Raw genomic sequence first — 16692 nt, 5'->3', positions numbered from 1 at the left:
GACAAACTAGCTGTAGCAAGTCCCCTTTGAACGAGTCCACCATCGCCCACCGTCCCACCATTAAAACCATAAAGTAATTTAGCCCAGACGTCTAGCCAGTTAGTCGGGTTTGCTTTGTTCGTCTGAATTTGAGACAAACAACCGAGCTCCAACAGGGCTGTAAACTCGGCGTTTTTGTCCTGTGCGGAAATACACTGGATTGGGCTTTGAAATTACAACATCCTGTCCATATTGTTCAACATCACAAAAAGGCAATTTAGGCCAAGAGCCCAGGAAACAAATGCCAGACGTGAATTTATTTTCACATTAGGAAACTTTAATTTCGTTACATTTCAAACAAGACGAATGGATCGAAATATGTTTCTTACAATTCATTAATTATAATTACTCTCTCGCTTATGAAGAAGTTGGTTTAAACTATGCCTATAGCGTTGGCTACAAGATTTGTTCAGAATTCCTGCGAGCCTAACTACTTTTTCCTTAGCTTCACGCACACGCAAAGGAGCCTCTCAACACATGGATAAAGGTTAAAAATATAATAATATCTTCATAAGCAGCTGCTAGTATTTTTGCTTAGGAAAATAAATTATTACACGTGACACATATGGCTAGGCCTGTGACGACACAGGCTCATTGGCCAAATGTTTATATGAAGTTGTCTTCTGCGGTTTTTGTCACGAAATAAATGTCTATTTCCTTTCCAAAATATGAGTAATGACTGTTTCCTATTTGTTCTATAACACATTTTACTGCTACATTTTGATTTATAGGCTATGTCTTTGATGTTTACGCAGTGCAATGCGAACTAGCTGTGGTAGTTTGTGGACAGATGTGGTGGCCTCTGCATACCAAGTGGTAACCTTAAATTCATGCATTCAAATATAATTTGTATCAAAACAGCACAATATAAAACAAACGTTTTGTGAAATCATATTTAGTAACAACCTTGATGTGTCGGCGAACTTACATCAATCTATTCGAGAGAGAAAAAATAACCCACTTATGGGCACACTCTAAAGAGCAGTAGTCTAAAGATTCTGATTTGCTTGCAAATACTCGAAAGAGGATTAGGAAATGTTCCATCTGCTTCCAATATTCCACACAACGTGCAGGGAAATTGGGATTTCATTTCTTACAGGTCTCCTGATTAACACAAATGCGGTTCGTGTTGCCTTTGTGTTGACATCATTATCGATACATTGGCTATTTTACGCGCCACAAATGTGCGCTTTAAGTTCCAATATGTAGTTCTACATGTGGATCTAAATTGGTCGTAAGATTGCATGCATATTTACGTTTGTTTTACTTTGAGACGTCTGAAAAGAAACACAGAAAACACAAGAGCCTCGTGGTAATGTTTATATTTGAGTAGGCCTATATCTACACGTACATAATGAATGAAACGTGCCTATACAATCGACTGAATATGAAATGCACAATTAGGTACACCAAACGGTTACGTTACCACATAGACGCAAGACAGACATTTTGTTAAGACGGCAGATGTTCTCTTTCTGTATAAAATGTGCTACTACACCCATAGCATAGAAAATGAACAAACATGGAAGAAACATTCACAGGGACATCATAAATTATGGAGTGAAGAAATTAAAACAATTCAAGTATTCTCTTTCTTATAGGCCTACTTCGGGGCAGTTTTTAATTTGTCCAAAATATCATTAATTCAAATGTCCCTTATAACAAAGAAACACATACATGTATCTTCAAAGTAAGTGCAGAGTGTTTTATTTTCTTGGAAAGGGGTTCGTTTAAAACTGGACAAAGAAAGGAGAGCATATAAAACAAAAAATATTTCGCAACAAACATGGAAGGTGGGGTTAATGCAAAAACTAAAGCCAACCCAAAATCCAACATTAAGAAGTGAGCATAATGTATTTTGGTTTATCTTTGTTGTTGTCCATGGCAATAGTGGTTATTTTACTGTTGTCTGATGCTTGTTTTTGTCTGATGACGTTTTTGTAACAATTCCTTTATTATTGTTCTTTGTTGGCGTCGGTTTTTTCCTTGTTCATTTTCTTCATCTTCATCCGCCGGTTCTGGAACCATATTTTGACCTGCCTCTCAGTGAGGTTGAGGACTCTTGCCACCTCGTATCGACGGTCTCTGGTAAGGTACATATTGAACAAAAACTCCTTTTCAAGTTCGAGAGTCTGGTATTTTGAATAAGGGCACCTCTTCTTCCTTGTAGAACGCGCGTGAATCCAATTTGCCACTGGGTTATCTGCAAATAACACATGATCAGTCAGCAATAAACTTGAAGCAATGACAAATGAAACAACAATCATACAATGGCCCTAGACTATAGCTTTGTCCCGTGGGTCTCCAGTACAAAACTAGTGTATCTCCAGATAAAGTATGTATCAGCAAATGTAATGCTGTAGGCAACAAACGTCAAAACATGTAGGCCTATCTACAACATTTAGTGATGCTTTTCCAGCTTTTCTCTTTCTTGGACTTCTGAGAAATGCCGTCGTAAAATACTCAATGGGCTTATTCACTTTATAGGCCCATAAAACGGCCTGTGGTTCAAGCCTTTACAAGTCAGTAGTGAAAGTCCCTCGAATATGTTGCAAACATTCCTCAAGTTGTTTTTGGCGTTATACCTGAATTTGGCTTGAAATGGAAAACGTTTAGCCTATGACAACAGACAACATATAACCAACACGTAGGCACCACGTGTTCCCGTGTTGCCATGATAGTTATGTATCAGGGTTTCTCTTTGGTGTTTTTTCTGAGAATATCCACTTTTACTGGATATACTTGAAGCTTGATATAGCAACATAATATCCCATTGAGATTATCTTTAAAAGTTAATTCAAGGTAGTGTATTTTTTATTTTATTTATGGAGTTAGTGGCATACTAGCATAACATAAAATAGTAGCATAAACCACCAAAATGGTGACCACCAAAATAGATTAAAATGACGATCAATGTTGAAGTATTTGGCACATAAAATAGGCTACCTAATTGATTTAGACGCGAGCATTTTACATTTCAGTGTCCCTATACATTCACAACATCCACACTGGCTGTATCCGAATTGTTTTTTGAGACCTATTTTATAACCTGCTCGTCGTTTTATAGCCCAATCCTACTAGCGTTTGTCTCTTTATAAGTCCTCAACATAGCCCCCGAGCAGAGAAGATTCAGTCGAGGAAAGAAAAGATGAATGAAAGAGCATATTATGGGAAAGAGACACTATAGACCAGCTCTAAACCAAACGCAATTAACACAGACAGAATATCATCCAAACACCCCCCCCCCCCCCCCCCCCCCCCCCCCATCCCCCCCATTCCCGGTTGTAAAACAAGGGGCTTGAACTTACTTGGGTCTAATTCTGGTTTCTCGTCTTTATGCTTTCCGGAAGCCAAAAGCTCGGTCTCGGGAGAAGGGATGTTCGTTTGGTTCTTTTCTCGAATGTCAGCGGAGGTGCAGTAGAGATAATCCGTGTAGTTGCGTCCGTTGGAGGCGAGGCAGTCACCGGCTCGATGCTCCTGGAAGGCGTCGGGCTTCAGCCCATAGTGTCTGCCGTTGGCTGGGTAGCCAGGGAAGGACATGGTCCCCGAGATCGGCTCTAGCCATGACCGCACATACCTTGAGTCCGTTCCTAAATGAGGTTGGTGGCTGTATGGGTGGTAAACCACTGAGGACTGGGAGTGAACAGGGGCCCAAGAGGTAGTAAACACGGGTGGTTTCGGGGAAAAGCTGCAGGACGGATAGTCACCACACTCCGGTATAAGGGACGTTGGACGAGGGCCGGTGGAGTGCGAACCAGGAGCCGAGAATCGAGCCGCAAGAACATCCTCGCTTTCATGGTGTATCAAGGAATCCACATAATAATTACTTATGGGACCCGTGGTCGACATGTCGATGGTTCCGTTCTCTTTTACATGCATCCGATTATTATATGGAGTGTGTGTACTTTTTTTTGATCTACCCATAGAACAATCAACGCAGGTAATTATTTCTCAAAGCTTCCCCAGCTGCAATTGGCTGCCTTAGCAACACGTGATTATATTTTGCCCCACAAAAATTGCACAGTGGATCAATGCGCGGGTTATCACAGCATTACACAATATATGTCTTATAGAATCATATTCAGATGTTTTCCCCTGGATGAATTAGAGGTAAATTCAACAGTATTCTATCCTGACGTTGATAAAATATAAGTCAAATAGTCAAATATATCGTAAAACAGACTAAGGTTGGCTAGGTTTGAAATCGCAGGCACTATTTGTTGATGTAATCAATCTCTGTCTAGTGTGCGCAATATCTGTAGTCCAGTTTCATGCGCGTATAGACATAGTTAAGTAGTAAAATAGATCATTAAACTCACTCTCTAACACATAAGGCGTTTTATTATTTTGCATTTTTCATTGTATAACGCTATTCATTTTTTTATCGGGAAAAGATAGTTACTCTACTTTTGTATATTACCATGAACCGCATGGATAATATTGGATAGTCTATGATATTGTAATTTAGGTAATGTAATATATGAACAAGAAAAAAGTTTGCACGGACTACAAATTGGCATTATGGAGATATGTTTTCCCAAAATTGAGTACGTATGCTTTAGATATGAGGAGGATGCTTGAAACTACTACGATGCTTGAAACTTTGCACACTACAGCGGTATATTCGGCAAGTGGCCGGCGGTGCATGTTTTTATGTCCTTCAATAAATTTTTACGAGGACCATTTGATTGTTCATAAACTTGTCGTTAATAAAACTGCAGTCGAGTTCCTATCTTAACATAAAAGCAACACTGTCCATGTGGGACAAGTCCCATCAAACTGGAACGCTGAGGACGGACAGCAACGACAGGGACTGGGGGACTATATGCTGCAGAGGAGAGGAGGTATTGGTTCAAGGAATAATCCGGCTAGAGATGCAGGCTTGCAGACGAATAAACGTTCTTCTTTGTAAAACTAATATGGTATTAGCTGATCTCTGATCCCAGCATAAGCCTTTTGTTGTCATTTATGCCTATAGAGCAGAGGTCTGTGTATATTCTGCGGCTAATAATAGCCTACAAAATGTGCATTTCAGAGTGTGTACTTCTCATCTCAGCCAGGCCCATCTGTATAAGTCTCTGTATAAGGCTGATTCCGATTTGCTGCAGTTATTGACCCCACAAACACATTTAACGACGATGGTTCGTCGAATGCATGCTATGGTAAGATCACATACTTTCATATTCAAAATATTACATTTGAGCTTTTATTGTCCAATACGAATTTAAGACAGACCGCTAATCCACAATGTTGTTGTCAGAAATAAAAATAGACATAGCCTATTATCTCAAATCTTATTATTGAATATTGAATAGTTAAAGATGGCATCTTCGACAGGGTCTTGTTTTGTCATTTAAGAGCTGGTAGTGTGATGTCTCGAAGTCATTGCGTTGGTGACCTAAAATATCAAGGGATGTCATTCGTTTTTGCGTTAAATTGAATAATGGAATGGAAACTTAGACATATAAAAATGTGATAATTTATTTAATTTCTTTATCTAATTTCATTGCATTACTTGAACTTCCTGCAATGAAAACATGGCCTTTGTACGGTAGTCTGTATAGCATCCTTAGCTTTTGAACAATGAAATGTAAACACCTAATAAGTCTGGAACTTGTAGCAGGTTTAAATTATAGTGATTGTGTAGTAAAATAGAACTATGGATGGTGGGGACGAAGGGCGTTGTTTGACTTGCAAAGTTGGGCAAAAGCATTGTAAGGTTGTGTTATAGCTAATGTTTAAAATAGTGTTAATATTAATCAAAACTGTTATCCATATGTTATTATCAATACGATGCAACTGAATATCAAGACAGTCAAATAGAATGTATTTTGCTCAAATAAAATAGGATAAACCTTGTGCTCGCTAACGTTGGCTTTTTCCCAGTAGATACGCAGTTACCATTCAGACCCAATGAGGGCACCAGACTATTTAACCCCTAGGGGTTTCCCTTGATATTAAACCCATTAAATCCTAAATATAAATATTATAGACAACGTGATCTGTCATTAAAAGTCAGACACACATATCCGTAATACTATATTTCAAACAAATGCGTAATACACGCTTTATAACCTTACCCATGCGGCAATATGGCGACTTTATAAGTGACCAGAAAAGTCAAAAAGGCAGGCCAGTATGATGCAGAGAAACTATACAATAATATGTACAAACATATACACAGGTAGGTGCAGATCAGCATGTTTTATGACAGCGGGTGGGGCATACTGCAACGCGTTTTGACCAAACGTCTTCCTCATGTATAGCCTTTATTATGGTCAAAAAATAGGAAAAAGGTATAGGCTATTGTTTAGTCGTTCACAATTTCATTGGTAGAAATTACATGAATGTACTTAATATATGCACTTATGTCTAAGACAGAGTAGCTTGAGTCTTGTTTAGTATTGTTTCCCCCACAGATATGAAATTCATCTACAAAATTACTATTGGTATTGCTGATTGAACGGAAATGCATTATTTAACAACAAATATGATTACATCCGGGGACAAATATCAGTTTTATGTCATTGTTGACAAATGTATGCATGTTTAAAATCCTATTTTGTCATTATTCTGCTGTATTATTTGTATTTATTTATTGTGCTGTTGATTATTGATAATAAAAAAGAAAATGTCACATTTATGTATCCTGGTTTCTTAAGTTGTGGTTGGTTATTTACGTTTTTGCTCCTGACGGTGATTCCAAACCTCTGAACATTTCAATCGTATATCGGCGTGTAAAGCCATATCACGGAAGCTATTGTTATGATACCAGTGTAGCCTATGTATTAGGTAGTGATATAGACTCGCCTAACTCCTGATTAAAGAGCCGATAATGTTGATTCATTCAAATTATTGTTTTTACTGTGTATTTTACCACAATGCTTTTATTGTGCGTATGTTGTGCAACCCAAATGCACTCTTCCATATTTCACCATGAACCTTGATCATTGTCAGTCATTAATTTGATTATCATTTGATCTGGTTCTTAGGATTGGTAAATCGTTTAATTCAACCTGTGCACGCACGGACGACAATCATAAGAGAGTCTAACTGATTTGACACATTATCTGAAATGGTTATGTCTATCCTACTTTAGGGTGGGGTTATACGTGTCTCTAACAACGCTATTCTATCAAATTCCATTCATTTTAATAATGTCTCTCAGTATTGGGATGCAATATAAGGAAATGCTCTAAAATGGTGCATTTACACACTGATTGTCAACTGCTGGTTTGATATTTGTCTCGCTGGAGCAATGGCAGAGGAATTCACTGACCAAACATGGTTATAAGGAGAGGACTGCAGGAGACGAAAAGGGCGCAGACTGTCACTGTAGACAACAATGGCGTCCAAAGATTCTCTCCTCTCAGTGGAGGGGTCAGACTGCAATATATTGTTAGCAGTCAGATTAAATTCTTCATTCAAAAAGGGCTACAAGAGCTGGGTTTGAGAAATGCAGATTTTTTTTTTGCACATGCATGTTTCAGCCAATCAACATCTTGTCCGAAGATGATGTTTAACATGTATGTCCAAAACATACTAGCTATACTACATAGTAAAGATCGTAAGTTCATGATATAGTTTCAAATAAATACCAAGGGAAATAGCAAAAAAAGTAGATTTCAGAAATGTTAGTGTTAGACTCGCTGTAGGCCTAAGACTGAGTACTGATGTATAAATGTTTAGCAACAATAATCAGAAGCCATACGTAGCCGAAGCATGTTTCATTTGAAATCTAATTCGATATACTCCTAAATCATTTGGCAAGTTTTAAACATCTTATGTACGATTATATGGATCAAGGTCATTGTTGGAAACTATGGTGCAAATGTGTGGAGATAAAATAATATACAAATCCGGAGAACAGTAAACTTGGAAGCTAGATTTTTAAATAAATATATTAAATCATAATATTTACATTCAACATGTCAATTCTAGATAGATGGAGGTTTTAGCTTAAAATTGCACTCACCTCGCATAACAATTAACAATATTCCCGAACGAATTATGCAAATATCGCATTACAAACTAGTGATCACTGTATTTAGGTGCACTCCTACATGAAGGAACTTCAAGGAAGTACTTGTTTTGATATATGATGCATATTTGAACAAGGGATATTTTTTCTGTTGTACAGTCCAAACCTAATTTGAATCGTCAAATGAATTAGCCTATACAGTCCAGGTTAAAATCTTACCCTCAAACCTTTATGTTTAATCACCAAGGTGCCAATTTGAAAACTATTCAGTGAACAATATATTGGTATGCTGCTAAATAACAGCAACGCAAATCCTTTAAAATAAATCGCTAGTAGGTAGCTATCTATATGGTTCAGGCAACAGCTAATTTAGGCAAATTAAGGATGAGGTAGGCATATGAGCTCCCCAAAAGCTTCGTAGCACTATAATCGTTAAGTCCATCATATGATCCGTCGTTAGTTTAAGAGCTTTTACTGAAACCGTTTATATGACTAAAGGTTTATAAAGCGGTTACAGCGGAGCACTTCAATCATTAATTAACGAGAAAGCCAGACCACTTGTAGAACAGCCAAGAGCTTCGTTGGGCAAATTTCCCTCTCTGTGTCAGATCACATAAAAATAGACAGTGGTGGTATGGCATATGGTATGGTCCTGTATTCTGTGGGCTAGAATTACAGCAATTTTCCCACAATGCACCGACATTTAGAGTATTTCCGCAGTAAAATGTTTTGTTGTTTGTTTTGTTACTGTTGATAATACAAATGACAGTTTTTGTTACAGTGTAGGCCTAATTGTGTATTGTGGTGTGTTAACTCCTCATAACGCTGATGCAATGCGACAATTCAGAAAATGAACAACTGCCAATTTATAGGTTATGCACGGACACACACACACGCAGACTAGTATACTTGCCACTGTGCTGCACCATTTATGTTTACATGTTTTACCCATTTCTTGTGTATATCCTGTATTCTAGTCAAGGCTCATCCTATATAACTACTGCTGTAGACACATTTTCTATTCATATAGTGTATCTATACATATTCCGGACTCGTTCTGATATTTCTTCATTTCTTTCTTTACATTTTTGGGGGGGATTTGTGTGTGTTGTTTTCTATTGTTATGTATTACCGCGCTGTCATTTTGCTGCACCTGGGATAATATCTGCAAAATATGTGTACTCGACCAATAACATTTGATTTGATTTTTGTGTCATAATATAGGCCCTCTGCAAATGCTCGCATCCGGTATCAGATACCTCCGGGCACGCCTTTTTTAGATATAGCAGTAATCATGCACACATTTTGTTTCACCATGACACAGCTATCAGCTCTAGCCAGGGGTGGAACATGGGTGTAGTCTATGCGCGGTCTCGCGACACAGTTTCATGATGAACCAGGCTTATTTATATTAGCCTGCATCATACATATACTTAAACACCAGGATGTTGGTGACAATGAGTTCGCCTTTATGAAGATAATGAAGCCGCCCAGTTACACTGCAGATATACAGATACCGAACTGTGAAGCCTTGCGTTAAAATGACAAATTCATCCAATAGCTTAGCCATTCCTTTCTTTTCTTCTTCCGCGCCCCACCTGTTTTAAGATGGTCAAATGCGTTGTTCAAATGCAATTCTTCACTCTATGACAACATACTATTTGCAATGGCAATTCCTATTAGATAATACGAGAAATTATAACCTGTCTACAAAAGAGGCAAAATTAGCCAAGTAATGTGAACCTTCATTAAAAAATACCTGGTTACGTGTTCGTGCGTAATTGCTGTGCGTAATTGTGCACTAGTACGAATTCGAACAGTCTCAGTGTGAGTGTTTGAGTGTTTCCTCTGGGTGTCAATTCGAGTGCTGTAAATTATTTGTCAGTGGTGCATTCCAGAGCGAGACATCTATTCACTGAACTGAATGAAAATGACTTTGGATTCCAGACTGTCTCTGTTAGTGGCACTGACTGTTGTGAGAAGGGGGTTGATATAACAACAAGGCAAAATGGCGAGTAAATATAAACACATGCTCTCCATTTAAAGAGAGGGGACTTTGACTGTGCCATGTTAAAACACGTTCTTGACCAAACGTGAAAGAATTGTGTTGTGTATTATAAATACAACAAACAGTTGATTTTCCTCGGCCACGTCTTGTCATTTGGGTCATGTGGACCTAGGTTAACCTAGTTTCATGGATCAGATCGTTTTTATTTGAGAACGTTGAGGAAACGGAAACAATCAGAAGTGTCATCTGAAATATAATTTGATAATGGAGTCATTTCCCCCTGATCCGAAGAGGTTGCAAATGCATTATAGGTCAACAAAATTAGAGGGATATTCAAAGGTCCGTTCAGTGAGCCCAATCGCACACGTGCCACAATCAGAGATATACTGGTCTGTGATCAACTTCTATACAGAAGAGGGTTGAATAGCCTACATGACGACAACATACCTTATTTCCACATTTTATATTGACTTTAAGGCCAATAACATTGTACACATTTGAGGGGAAATAAAAAATACATTTAATTAATATTTGGCAATGTTGCTAACTGGCCTACAGCTCGATTCACTCTTCATATGTAAAGGATATGCTCATCATATTATGATGGAAAAAAATGAAACCCAAACAAAAGCATCATCAGGGAAACCTAAGAAGAAACCAGTAACGAAATGAAAAGGCAACGAAAGAGGTCTAACGTCTACCCCATGTTGTTTACAGCCCATTCTCTCTATGAGAATCTAAAGTACGTTTTACAGCCCGTCACAAACATGAGAGCCGGGGAGAAAAGTCTCCGTCCCGGCTATTACAGCTCCAGTTCATTTACAATGCCATTTGCGAGGACTTCAGTCAGAGTCTAGGGTGTAATTGAACGGAAAGTGTCGCCCTTGATGAAGACGAACTGACGTAATCAAGGCAGTTTCTTGTTGCGGAGCCAGGAAGCGAATCCCAACAACATGAAACTACCTAAACCACGCTTCAGCTGCGCAAGATGGGGTGTTCCATCGGGAAGGGAGACAAACAAACAGCAAAACACTCAAAGCCAGGTAAGGATTTTATTGTCTGTCAACCATAACATAGCTATTACCAGCATAATGAAACAAATAGGAATCGTTCATCCGAATGTATTATATCATTGTCACTGTCATCCTAAATAGGCTAAGTGTGTACAACATTGAGAACCAACAGCAAATTAGGACATTGAAATAGCTTACTGTTAAACCGCAGAATAATAACAAATGGTGTCTGAAAATGCCCAACTAATAAAGGGAAAACTATTTAGACAAAGTATACATCATCGATATCAACACAGCAATAACAAAACCAATGTCTGGTTCAAAATGCTCAAAATGTTCCCAAAAGAAGAACGTCAAATCAATTGGTTTAATCAGACAACCCATCCCATCTCGCATGCTCGAGAGCGCTGTCAAACAAGCTCCACTGGCAGACCAACCGGCAGACAGGCGTGACATCTCAAAAATCACAGCTGAGTTAATAATACGTACCTATTTGTGTCCTACCTTGAATTTCCCCGGAGACACTCTGTCGTGGTGGTCCTTATTTATTCAAGCTGTCATTGATGTTTCAGTTGTTGTTGTTTATCATCCATCCTTTTCGTTTCTTGACGAGTTAACAAACAGCCCTGTATCGTCAAATAAGTAGGCGGCAGGCTACATAGCAGAGGGAGCCCGTCGAGCGCGTTGGTGACTCCAGTACAAAGCAGACACTCTCCACTCTGTAGACTAGCCTAGCCCTCTCCTCCACACACGTTTAAACGATGCATCTTTACTGCAGCAGCCAGCTAGCACATTATATTTGCAGATCATAAAATCCACCCCGAGCTCATGCTTCTACCACGAGACGGTCCTGACATAATACTTTTATGACCTTGACTTACTGTGGTCACCTGGATACTATTTAAACCAATCTCTTCTATTAAAACGGCCATGATCTTCCCACTCTCATCTGCAGCCTCTCTCTCTCTCTCTCTTCCCCTCTGTCTTTTCCTTTCTCAGAGTGCTAACATGATAATAAGGGGAAGGACAAGCTATATGTTATATATATTTCATTTCAAATCCCCTCCTTTATTCTATTGGACACGATTTTCCTTTAGGAATCGTCAACGGGTCTTATATGACGCAAGCAACAATGTGCATGCAAACAGTGCGAATAGCCTATCATGGCCTACATAGCAGAAGCAACTAAACTAAAGACAACAAGATGAAGCAACGGAATGAGGAAACATTCCAAAACAAACAATGTCTGTTTTCAATCCGGCAGTTCTAGCAGTTCTATGTTGGCAGGGCAACCGACACCTCTATTCAATGTTAATGTGTTGAAAGGCAAACTCAACTGCTGACCCGAAACCAAGTCCCTCCTTGATAAAGTAATGTACTCTTGGGCATCGTTGAAATATTGTCCTTGTATAAAGGCACACTTTGTGTGTGTGTGTGTGTATGTGTGTGTGTGTTTGGGTGTATATGGAATGGTTTTATAGATAAAATAATTTTAAGTGAAGTTGTGGACTGCCATATGATCCCGTCCACGACATTCCTTATTGAGTTTCTTGAGTTTCATCCTTCGGTTCTGGAACCAGATCTTGACTTGTCTATCGGTCAGATCGATACTCTTACTGATCTCCAGGCGGCGCTCGCGAGACAGGTACATGTTATACAAAAATTCCTTTTCCAGCTCGAGCGTCTGGTGCTTTGTGTACGGGCATCTCTTCTTCCGTCCACTTGTGGCTTTTAACCAGTTTCCTGGAGCATTTTCCAGTGTAAAATCATCTGTAGACATAAAACATGGAAAAGGTGAGCATACTGAAGGACTACTTCCGTGTTCAAGGCAGTCTATACCAGGCCTTTTGCGTTCCAATTGGTCTGCGTCAGGTCTGCACTGCCGCACCGCAATGTCTGGACTGTCTTTGACAATCTTTATTTCGAATGCACATTCAAGTTCTTGATCTTGAATCAAATGTCCACGCGCTCTATCAAATACATGGGTTCAAAAATCATCTATTTTTGTCGACTTTCTTCGAACGCTTTGAACGAAGATGCAACAACAAAAAAATACTTGATGAATGATGAAACATAATGTATAGGCCTATTCGTTTGGCAGCAATACTACATCCGACCCACTTGTATTACTGTCCTATAGCCCTGGTTTGAGGTTTGAGGCTACCCTACATGGAAACTGGAGAGAGATTGGAAATAGCTGCATAGCCAGTACTTGATTACGTATATTCAAGGGTACACGGATAACATACATGGTTACTTCCCAGCTTCGATTTTCTTAGGAGTAAATATTTCCAACATTTTGAAACGATTGATGAATTCAACGTTGAGCAGAATATAATAGTGTCATCTCTCGATTATCGGTGGTTTTATTTTCTTCCCAAAGGCTGGCCAAATATGAAATGTTAGGCGGCTACATTGTGGCGGTTGAAAGTAGTATTTTGTGTGGCAATTACAAAATGTAGCTCTACCCCAAAATATGTAGCCGAGACTGGACGGTTTTATAAGACAAACGAGGGATAGTTTAACATTTTGCAGCAACATTTATTTAATGCACGTTGGCCCAAATAGGCCCAAATAGAAATTCATTTTTGGCAAACTTGAACTCTACTAAACTGAATTCCATAGCGTTAGCTAATACAAATACACAACGTAACCAAGCAATGTATTATTCGTATTATTATTAATAATAACAAGAATAATATTCATAACAATATCACGTGGACGATTCGTTAATAATATATGTATTCACCCTTTACCTTTCCTTTTAATCATTTTGGATACACACAACATTGTCCGGGGGAAAAACTGTGTGTTATCCACCCGTTATCCTCTATTACAAGAAAAATAAAAAGGGAATATATTAACTAGCATGACGTTTACGCTAGCTAAACCACATTGTTATTATAAGACAATTTATTTTATATGCAAGGTGATTTTCATATAAATAAAACGAGATATAATAGTTTAAAATTCAAGGAAAGACAATTTCGTGGACGCTATTTCAGACTGCGTCTATCGTACACTGTTTTACAACAAAAAAAACAGTCATTATCGAAATTAAGACGTGATGTATAGCCTAAGCTGTATTCTGCTTTATATAACGTAGGATATAGTCTAACGTATATAATTGGTGAGTCAAATTAAGCCATTGCAAATGGTTAGGCCTTCTTTATACATTTGAAATGTCCCGTGTAGTGTTTGTGTGTGTGTATTTGTCTGGTCAATCTGTTTGATCTGCACGCGCGTTATGCGTTATGAGTGTGTGTGAACGTGTTTATTTCAATGATAACGGCCCATCTCACATTCTCACATGAATAGAAAGGTGATAAATGCCGTCGCCACGGTAACCCCTGCTAGGCTAGACCATTAAATGCTTGTTCAGAATGTCTCCAAATGTTCTGGATAGAACCAAAAAGGATTCTATTGCTTGCTTCATATATGGCACCCCTTAAGGTTCTGTACAGAACCCTTTTGAAGGGTGCTTTGATCAGAACCCCAGGGGTTATTCTTCGTTGAATCAAAATTGGTTATATAGAATCCTTGGGTTCGATATAGGGTTCTATATGGAACCAAGTACGATTCTATATAGAACATTAAGGGGTGCCATATATGAAACAAGCATAAAACCTTTTTTTTATCCAGAAGCTTTTTTTCTAAGAGTGTACAGTAGATACAGCATACACAATTGCAGAATATCAAAACGCCCACTGAAGCTTAGCTCATGCATGCAGAGGAGACCATTTTTAGTACACCATTTTTAGTACACCATTTTAAAAATTGCCACATTGTATCTCACAACTGTTTTATGGTACGTTTTTAAGTATGTGTGTGTGTGTGTGAGAGAGAGAGAGAGAGACAGGAGAGAAGGGGGGGGGGGGGGGGGGGCTTTTTGGGTTACCTTTCAATTCGCTGTCGGAGTTATCAGAACAACTGTCAGTCTTTGCGCTTTCCTCTTTCATGCTCTTTCCCTGTTTTGCCTTTTCGTTGCGCATTTCCTCGCTGACTGTCTCCTGGGTAGATTTGCTCATTTTAACCGTTGATTCTCTGGGTGATTCAACAGATGTCGTCACCTGGTCCAAAGAAGCAAAGCCTGTCCCGACCTGCTCTTTTCGCTGTCCCCTGCTCCCTCTGGGGTATACCTGTTTCTCTCCTCCATAACATTCGGACGTCGCCGAGACAGCGGTTTGGTCGGTCTGGCTGCTACTATTGTTCCCAAGCCGGATGTAAGTAGCCGACTCTGTAGCGTCCTTATTAGCCCTGCTGCTACTGTCACCCTGATACAGACAACAGAACGCCTCCTCTTTGACGTTGTCGGTTGGAAACGAACACGGTTGTAAACTGGACTGGGCAACAGGTTGCTCGTCCCTGTTAGTTTTGGAAGCCGAGGTCCATGTGCCCAGTTGGGATGACAGGTAAGGCGCATCTTGGTAGGAGCCGAGAGGGTGGCTGCTCAGAGGAACCTCGTCTTTTTTCGATCCAACTACTCCAAAATGTCTCATCATTGAGCATCCATACTCAGATGCAGCCGGGTGGATGTACATTCCATGGTTGCTGTTGGAGTAGCCTTCGCCTCTATAGGAAGATGATCCTCCCATCAAAGAATCCATAAGGAAATGACCCGCAGACATGTTATCCTGGCATGACATTATTTGTATTGTTGTTGTTTTTTCCCCCGTTTCTGTTCCTGTAGTAAAGGTTTTCTGGAGGAGAATAAGGACAGTTGGAAGCTGACATATTTTGGGGGCCAAAAATATCAGCAACATAATTATGGATTCTTGGAGCTCCATGTCATGTGATTTTCAGACCAATAGCAGTGTGGAAGTGGCCTTGAGGCGCCAGGCTGGGATGACGTCAGCGTGGTCAAGTTGGTAAGCAAAGGGGCTTTAAGACGGTGCAAGGGCGCTCTCTAGCGGAGAGCTTTGTGTAAAGACAGCCATGGGAGGAGTGAACAAACGGGTAGATACATATTTTATAATCACTTACTTGGGTATAACCGAAATTAAATCTAGTTAAAAAAAATCATTGTTAAGACAGGCTAATATTAAAACAAGACAGAGCAAATAGTTCGATAAATATGATTATTTCTTGGAACTCGCTCGATGCCACTTGGAAAGCCACTTCTAGGTATTCGTCAACAGATTCAGGAATAAACCAATGGTCGCATAGAAAATGTCAGCACCACTCTCGGTTAGGCCTACGTTTGTTTGGCAAACTGATTTTCATAAGAGGTAAAACTTTAGACTATTTGCCATAGACCAACCGACAGGCCTCTGTCAAATCACTGTAGCTGCTGTGGCACCAGCAGTTGCGTAAGAACATTTGCTTGCCTAAAATCTATTTAAAAGGTTTTAACCAGTTTGAGTATGCCAAAGTGTGTTTTACTTCAATTATTTGTTTTTCTAGAGCGTTTTACGCATTTTATGAATATTCTAGTAACACAATTTATTTGATATGTTTTACTGTATAAAGGCCTATAGGCTACTACTCAGTGTTTTGTTTTTCAGTTCCACCAGTGTTGATGTGAGCAGATCGTTTCAGGATATATATATATATATATATATATATATATATATATATATATATATATATATTAGACCTAGTTACATACAACAGTCACCAAAAGTTAGACGATTAAATTGAACATGGTTTCT

At 39.1% G+C, this 16692-nt stretch overlaps 3 protein-coding genes across 3 annotated transcripts in view; all 3 read right to left on the bottom strand.

The window, feature by feature from the left end:
• Positions 1 to 11661, bottom strand: part of LOC110491998 (homeobox protein Hox-C3a) — a 70231-nt gene extending 58570 nt beyond the window's left edge. Inside the window, exon 1 of the mRNA XM_036946912.1 lies at positions 11546 to 11661. The gene's annotated coding sequence lies outside the window, so the exon portion shown is untranslated. The remainder of the gene's footprint in view (positions 1 to 11545) is intronic.
• hoxc9a (homeobox C9a) lies at positions 1342 to 4079 on the bottom strand. Its single transcript, XM_036946913.1, has 2 exons — positions 3348 to 4079; positions 1342 to 2242 (listed from the first exon to the last, which is right to left on the bottom strand). Exons 1-2 carry the CDS (start codon positions 3961 to 3963, stop codon positions 1995 to 1997), a joined length of 864 nt encoding a protein of 287 aa, XP_036802808.1. The 5' UTR covers positions 3964 to 4079; the 3' UTR covers positions 1342 to 1994.
• Positions 11067 to 15845, bottom strand: LOC110491995 (homeobox protein Hox-C10a-like). The gene is made up of 2 exons (XM_021565916.2): positions 14940 to 15845; positions 11067 to 12811 (listed from the first exon to the last, which is right to left on the bottom strand). Exons 1-2 carry the CDS (start codon positions 15826 to 15828, stop codon positions 12534 to 12536), a joined length of 1167 nt encoding a protein of 388 aa, XP_021421591.2. The 5' UTR covers positions 15829 to 15845; the 3' UTR covers positions 11067 to 12533.
• Positions 15846 to 16692: the final 847 nt, after the last annotated feature.

The sequence above is a fragment of the Oncorhynchus mykiss genome, chromosome 16 (assembly GCF_013265735.2).
Source record: "Oncorhynchus mykiss isolate Arlee chromosome 16, USDA_OmykA_1.1, whole genome shotgun sequence".
Taxonomy (NCBI): domain Eukaryota; kingdom Metazoa; phylum Chordata; class Actinopteri; order Salmoniformes; family Salmonidae; genus Oncorhynchus; species Oncorhynchus mykiss.
Note: the sequence above shows the minus strand (reverse complement) of the source record. Positions and strands in the feature narration are given on the sequence as shown.